The 7,208-nt window shown below is 49.9% G+C and overlaps 1 protein-coding gene across 1 annotated transcript; it reads right to left on the reverse strand.

Annotated features, from left to right (window-relative positions):
• Window positions 1–278: 278 nt before the first annotated feature.
• Window positions 279–6,367, reverse strand: LOC135484816 (uncharacterized). Its single transcript, XM_064766503.1, has 3 exons — window positions 4,369–6,367; window positions 3,678–4,198; window positions 279–3,596 (listed from the first exon to the last, which is right to left on the reverse strand). Exons 1-3 carry the CDS (start codon window positions 6,365–6,367, stop codon window positions 279–281), a joined length of 5,838 nt encoding a protein of 1,945 aa, XP_064622573.1.
• Window positions 6,368–7,208: the final 841 nt, after the last annotated feature.

The following is a 7,208-nucleotide window of genomic DNA, read 5'->3' on the forward strand; positions in this document are numbered from 1 at the left end:
GCATTTACCTAACATATAACACTTACAGTTTCCCAGAGTAACTGCTATCCAAATATTCCCATGAATTATAACCCAAAAGAATTAATTAAGTCCAAATGGAATAGTCCAAAGAGTAGTCCAAAATATTAGCTACATGTACACAAGTCCAAATGAATGTCACACACATAATCCACAATTATGCGAATGCTGATGTCCTGTATAAAATATGCAAGACACAAAATGCAAGTCCAAAACTAACGTGCACTAAAACGTTAATCCAACTCAGAAAATGTTCGTAGTTAATCCTGGTTGTGATCATCCGCAGTTGCCTCCAGCAAAACGATTTTGTTGATCGGCCGCACCATCTTATCGGTAAAGGCTGTCTTCAGCTCCACAGAACGTACCAATCCGTCTTTTTCGGGGAACGTATCGGTGACTCGTGCTAACGGCCAGTGAGATCTTGCTAAAGACTGGTCGAGAACTAAGACCAAATCGTTTACGCGTATATTCGGCTGTTCGGCAATCCACTTTGATCGGACTTGAAGAGCAGAGAGGTATTCAGCGGTCCATCTCTTCCAAAACTGATCGACGACGAATTGGACATGTCTCCATCGTTTTCCGAACATGTCAGCCTTTCCAAAGGTTCCGATTGGCGACGGGAATCCCTTTCCAAAAGGACGCAGCAAATCATTCGGTGTAAGCGGGAGTTGGTCTTTGGGATCGTTGGAGACGACAGTCAGCGGACGGCTATTCACGACGTTTTCAACTTCGGCAAATATCGTATCCAAGCGTTCATCATCGAGGGACTGCTTTTGTAGTATGGAGTTCATCACCTTCCTGGCAGTTCGGATGTTGCGCTCCCAGACACCGCCCATATTCGACGCTGTAGGGGTATTGAAGGTCCAATCAATGTGGTTCTGTAGCAAGTATTCTTTCAGACGATGACTCTCATTCCACTGGGCAATCGATTCTCGCAGCACACGGTTTGCGCCGACAAAGTTGGTGCCATTGTCGGACCGGATCAGCTTTGGAACTCCTCGTCTTGCACAGAATCGGATTAGGGCGTTGATGAAGGAGTCTGTGTCCATGGACGAAAGCTTCTCTAGATGAATCGCTCGCATTGACAGGCAGGTAAACATACATCCATAGCGCTTCTCTTGAGAACGTCCCCTCTTAACGTAAAAGGGACCAAAAACGTCAACACCCAGACACTGGTAGGGATACTTTGATGGTGTCACTCGTTCAGGCGGGAGATCTGCCATCTTCTGCTGCCCCAGCTTGCCGTGAAGCACTTTGCAAACAATGCAGTCTCTGAGAACTCTTTTCACCAGCTGACGGGCCTGTGGAATCCAGTAGTTCTGCCGTAAATTCGCCATAACGTGTTCTCTGCCGGAGTGCCTGCAAAGCCGCTCGTGCGCATCTCGTACGATGAGTGTTGTTACGTGGTCATCTCTCGGCACAATCACTGGATGCTTGGCTGGGTCAGGAATCGAAGCATTCTTTAAACGTCCCGTCACTCTCAGGAGCTGGTCTTCGTCCAGATACGGCTCTAGTTCAAATATTGAACTCTGCTTCGTGATGCGTGCATTTGATCTCAAGGCGTTGATCTCGTTGCTGTAATGCCTTTTCTGGAGACATCGAAGAATAGCTCGTTCTGCTGCCTTTAGTTCTTCAGGGGAGAGACGGTCATTCATCTTGGGTCTTTTCTTGTGTAGCCACTTGAGGAATCTCAACAGATACGCCACTGCTTTGAGTAGTCGAGGCCAGCTTGAATATCTGTTGAACAGCTTTACTATGAAATCGACAGGAACCGTCACGACCGCACAGGACTTGGCTTCCTTCTTGACTTCGGGATCCCTCTCAAGCAGGTTAGGCTGTCCTTCTGGCATTTCTGGCCAACTGTCTTCACTCAACCATAGGAACGCTGGACCTTGGCGCCATCTGGTGTCGGACAACATCTGTTCGGCGTTCAGCCCTCTTGACGCATCATCAGCCGGGTTGTCCTTTATCCCTACGTAACGCCACTGGCTTGGCCTTGTACCATCATGAATTACGGCTACAGGGTTGGCGACAAAGGTCTGGAAACGCTTGGTTTTGTTCTTGACATATTGGAGAACGATGGTGCTGTCCGTCCAAAATGTCGACTCTTGCAGGGGCAATCTTATCTCACGACGTATGAGGTTGTCCATCTTCACAGCGAGCACGGCAGCGGACAGCTCCAGGCGAGGAATCGTCATCGGTGTCATCGGCGCCAGTCTAGATTTCGCCATCAGTATCGTACAGTGCACAGCGCCGTCACTGTTCACCAATCTCGGGTAACTCACAGCACCATAGGCATCGGCGGATCCATCGGAGAAGTGATGTAATCTAGCTTCAGTGATGTCGCCGAAATCGGTCGGATGAATACATCTTGGCACCTGAAACTCTTCTAGTTTGGGCAGGCCATCCAACCATCTCTGCCATCTCTTGATGCTGGCGGGGCTCATTTCATCATCCCATCCTTTGTCGGATCTGCATTCTGTCAGGAAGATCATCTTCGCTTCGAGGACGAATGGACAAACCAATCCCAGGGGGTCGTACATAGAGCTGGTGATTCTAAGAAGACCGCGCCTCGTGAAGAATGGTTCCTTATAGTGAATCTTGAGACCAAACGTGTCCGTCTCTGTGTCCCATTGGACACCGAGGGCTCTCTCAATTGGTAGGGAGTCGGACGTCAGGTCGAGATCTTTTATGGTCTTCGCTCTGTCTTCAACAGGAATGGACAGGAGGACCTCTTTGCTGTTTGAAGACCATTTCGTGAGTCGGAATCCTCCCAGTTGAAGTAATGTTCTCAATTCCTCAACCAGCTTGACAGCGACATCAACACCGGGTACGGATTTTAGACAATCGTCAGCGTAGAAGTCCTGTAACACTGTTTCTATGGTATCGGGATGAAATTCGTCTTTATGGTCTTCAGCCGTTCGTCTCAGGGCGTAACTGCAGCAACTCGGGCTCCATACTCCTCCGAAGAGGTGAACCGTCATTCTGTAGACTTGAGGTTTCTTCTTGGGATCACCATCCTTCCAAAATAGGAATCGCAATGCGTCTCTGAATTCGGGTTTGACCTTGACCATGTGGAACATCTCCTGGATGTATCCCATAACAGCAACAGGGCATTCGCGAAACCTCATCAGAACACCAATCAGCTTGTTCATCAGGTCGGGGCCTTGGAAGACCTGGTCGTTCAGAGAAGTCCCAGCATATGTGGCTGCGCAGTCGAAGACGATACGGAACTTTTCCGGCTTACTGGGATTGACTACATTATGGTGAGGGAGGTACCAAACACTACCCGGTTGCGACATCTCATCTTCTGGAACTGGCTCTGCAAAGCCCTTGTCCAACAGATCCTGCATACCACTTCTGTATTTGTCGTGCAATGCGGGATCTCTGCTCAATCTTCGGCCCAGAGACTGGAGTCTTTTCTCGGCCATCATACGGTTGTCCGGCAGTTCGGGAGGCGTCTTCTTGAACGGGATGTTGAGCTGGTAATGGCCGTCCACCAAGCTGACTGACTTGTCCCACATGCCGACTACCTTCTTGTCATTTTGTGACATCTGGGGCTGGCCACTTGCAAGAGACTGGCAGGCGTCAAGTCTCCAAAACTGCTCAACTTGGACTTCCAAGACACGTTCATGGTTCATCTATTCGGGAAGGCCAGCTTGAATAAAGGAGCAGACAGCCGTACTGTCTGCTGGTTGACCACCAATTGGACCGTTCAGAGTCCACCCTAGGCTGGTTCTGATCGCATACGGCTCATCATCTCGACCCCGGCGGACTTCAAGCGGAAGAATGGCTTGTGGGACATCTTGGCCAATAAGCAGCGAAACCCCCTTGCCGTCGACAGAGTTGTCGCATACTCCCGTAAGATGACGCCATCTGCCGATATCCAACTGACTCGGTCCTGTGATGCTATTTGGGAAGCTGTCGATGGCATACACCCTGGGCAAGTCCAGCACACTTCTCTTCTTGGCCTTTCTGGATGTCGGCGTAACTTGAAGACACTCTTCGATGGCATCTGTGGCTGCACTTTGACCGAGGGTCTCCAAAGACAGAGCTGTTCTTGATCCCTCCAACTTGAGCTGGGACAACAAGGACTTAGAGCAGAACGTCCTGTTGCTGCCGGAGTCTAGCAGCGCGTCTGTCTTGATGAACTCGTGCTGCCCTTTCCCCCTGACGTAGACTGAGACAATCGGCAAGGCAATGCGTGTTGAATCTTTGTTCAGTGAGTCACAGGCGAAATTCTCTGCGCCATCAGTCTTGACTTGGCTGGAGGAGTAGCAGGCTTCGCGACAGCGGCATGTTCCTTCTTTACCATGGCAGCATGCAGGAGTTGAGAGTGCTTGAGCTTGCAATCTTTCTCATGGCAGTCACTGGACCTGTGGCATTGACGGTAGCTATGGTTGCTGAAGTTAAGGCAGTTGAAGCACAACCGCTTCTCCTTCACAACCTCCAGACGTATTGTGGGTTCCATGGCCTTGAACTTAGGGCAGGCTGCAACTTTATGACTCTGGCTGCATATATGACAATTCATCTTCTTGGTCTCGGGCTTAGCATCGCTGGTGACGGACTTGATTTTAGCTGGACTGCTTCTGGCTGCTTTGGTCGCCTGATTATCTTTGCCGGTCGCTTGCACTGTTAAACTGACGCCTGTTTTCTTCTGTGGGAAGGTTCGCTTCTTCTCAACTCTATCCTTGGCCTGTATCTTGCCAAAGACTGGATCATTTTCTTCGCCAGACACCATTTCGAGAAAGGTGACAAAGGCTTTGAAGTCTGGATATGACTTTGTCCGTAGCTTCGACCGATGCGCTTCCTTTCTCCACCTCGACTGGATATAAAGGGGAAGTCTAGTTGAGATGTCTGCCATCCGGTCTTGAGAGTTGACCTCTGCCAATTTATTCATGGCCTTTAACGTTTCGTAACATCCCCGGACATCGTCAGTAAACTCCTGCAGCGCTTCACCAGAGTTGGTCTTTACTGGTGGGCCTTCAACTATCTTCTTCACCCAAGCCTTCGCAATGGTATATTCATCACCAAATCGCTCCTTCAGCAGCTCCCTAGCTCTGGCATATCCTGCTGATGGTGACATCAAAGCGCAAGGACGAATTACTCGGGCAGCTTTACCACAGCAGTATTCCATCAGGCAGTTGAGCTTGTCTCCATCTGTAACACAGGCTCTGTGCACCAGGCTGTCAAAACTATTCATAAACGCCCAATACTGCATCGGCTCTCCGTCGAACTTCTGAAGACCGGTCTTGGGAAGACGCAAGGCATCGATTAGCTGTCGCTGTATATCGAGAGGAGCTGCTACTGGCACTTGGCTTGATGACGTATCAATGGCAGGGATTACATAATTCGGATGTGCTGAGACATTCCCTGAAGTAGTCGTAACATTTTGATGCGTGGCAACTTTAGCTGGCTGTGACATCACGACTGGCACTGCTTGGCGCGGCATGGCGGCTTGAACATCGGCAGGATGTGACATCATCTCAGGCATCATCACAGGGCTGGGCTGGTACACCATCCCGGTCACTTGTTGGGACATTGTGCCTGGCACTGCTTGGCGCGGCATGGCGGCTTGGACATCATCGGCAGGATGTGACATCATCACTGGCATGGGCCGGTACACCATCTCGGCCACTTGTTGTGACATTGAGGCGGCTGAGCCAGTGCGGTAAGTCATGTCGGCCGGTACTGGCTGTGGCATCCTGGCGACGTCTGGGGAAGGCTGCGACATCGTGGTTGGAGCGGCAGCTCGAACCAAGGTCGCTGGATCGCATCTCTGGGCGGTAGGCTCAAAGGAAATCAGCCAATCTGGTTCATATGGAGCAGGTACTGTCTTCACGTCAGGAGCCGTTCGCCTATCTGGAGACGCTCGAGGGCGTTGTGGTGTACTGCTGTACTGTCGTTGATGGAACTCCGGAACCAAAGGGTTAAGCATAAATTGTCTCTCAGGAACCCTAACTTGATCTTGGATGACAGGCGAAAGGACTGGATCGGGGGCTCTGTCACGGTCCAGATGCTTGACTAAGGTCTGTTCCTCAGCGTCAGCTGCTCGGAGCTCTTCCTCTAAGGTCATGCGCTCACTTTCAAACTGGAGTTGTCTGGCCTTCTCCTTCAGCGCCAAGTCGGACACCTTAGCTTGTCGCTCAGCTTCCTCGATTTCTTGTTGCAGTTTCATTTTCATTGACTGGTGTTGCTTGAGCAGACGGGATTTCTCCGTCAGCCCGGCCTTCTTGGCTGAAGCGATCGCTAGGTAACTAGACACCCTGCTTGTCTTTGATGAGCTGCTGCCTTGTTGGGAGACACTATCCGACGGACTCAGCTTGTCGTTTAGGTCTTCCTGCCTCATCCGTTGATCAAATTTAAAGCGGACGCTTTGGATAAGCCCGAGCATATTCTGGAAATGCTCCCGACATTCAACAGCTCGGGCCGGGTTTACAGCAGCGACCAATCTGACATACATTGTAGTTGTCATGGATGTCTCTGAACTTTTCAAAGGCGTTTTCGAGATCACCCAGCGGCTGCTGTAGGAGTGAGGTGTGCAGCCCTTGCTCAAAGGCTTCGTTGAACTGCCTATGCCTCATTGTCACTTGTGCGGCATAACCCCCTCGGCTTCTTGCCATTTGCACGAGTTGTTCTGCTGCCAACTCATCGGGATCGAGCATCTTTGAAGCGACGGTGTGCCTCACGGGCCTCCGTAGTCGATCAGCTGTTGACCCAGTTTCTGCTTCATGTATACTGTGCTCGCTCTGTACACTCTCACGAGATTCTGGCCTGGATGGCGGCAGTTCTTTGCTGGCAATTTCTCGCAGATATTGCCCTTCCATTATGGATTACTAGCATATACCCATGGAGCGGGCAAAGTTGAAATGTAATATACATTAGTTAAATGGGCACGATGATTGAGCTACATTAAATTTCTAACGTTACTGAAGTTTTATTAAAGGTTAAACACGAATTATGGATTATTCTTGGTGAGGACCAAAGTTTAATCGTGTTGCGGTGCCAATCTCAAAATTGACGCCTGGGTCAGCTCCCTGATGCTGCTACTGAGAATAATCTTTGCAAGAAAGTAAGATAACTTTTGACGTCTTTATACTTGTATATTCAAACTGCAAACAGCACGGACATAGGGTAGTTGTAAAACAAGAAACACAGAAACGAAACAGAAACACAGAAACACAGAAACG

This window comes from Lineus longissimus, chromosome 3, assembly GCF_910592395.1.
Source record: "Lineus longissimus chromosome 3, tnLinLong1.2, whole genome shotgun sequence".
Taxonomy (NCBI): Eukaryota; Metazoa; Nemertea; class Pilidiophora; order Heteronemertea; family Lineidae; genus Lineus; species Lineus longissimus.

Excerpts from the sequence above, each read along its gene's own strand:
- LOC135484816 (XM_064766503.1), bottom strand. The coding sequence starts at position 6,367 with ATGAGGCAGGAAGACCTAAACGACAAGCTGAGTCCGTCGGATAGTGTC. Across the intron at positions 4,199-4,368 it reads TGACTGCCATGAGAAAGATT|TCTACGTCAGGGGGAAAGGG; the intron begins GCAAGCTCAAGC and ends CGATTGTCTCAG. Across the intron at positions 3,597-3,677 it reads CTGTCTGCTCCTTTATTCAA|TCTCTTGCAAGTGGCCAGCC; the intron begins GCTGGCCTTCCC and ends GACGCCTGCCAG.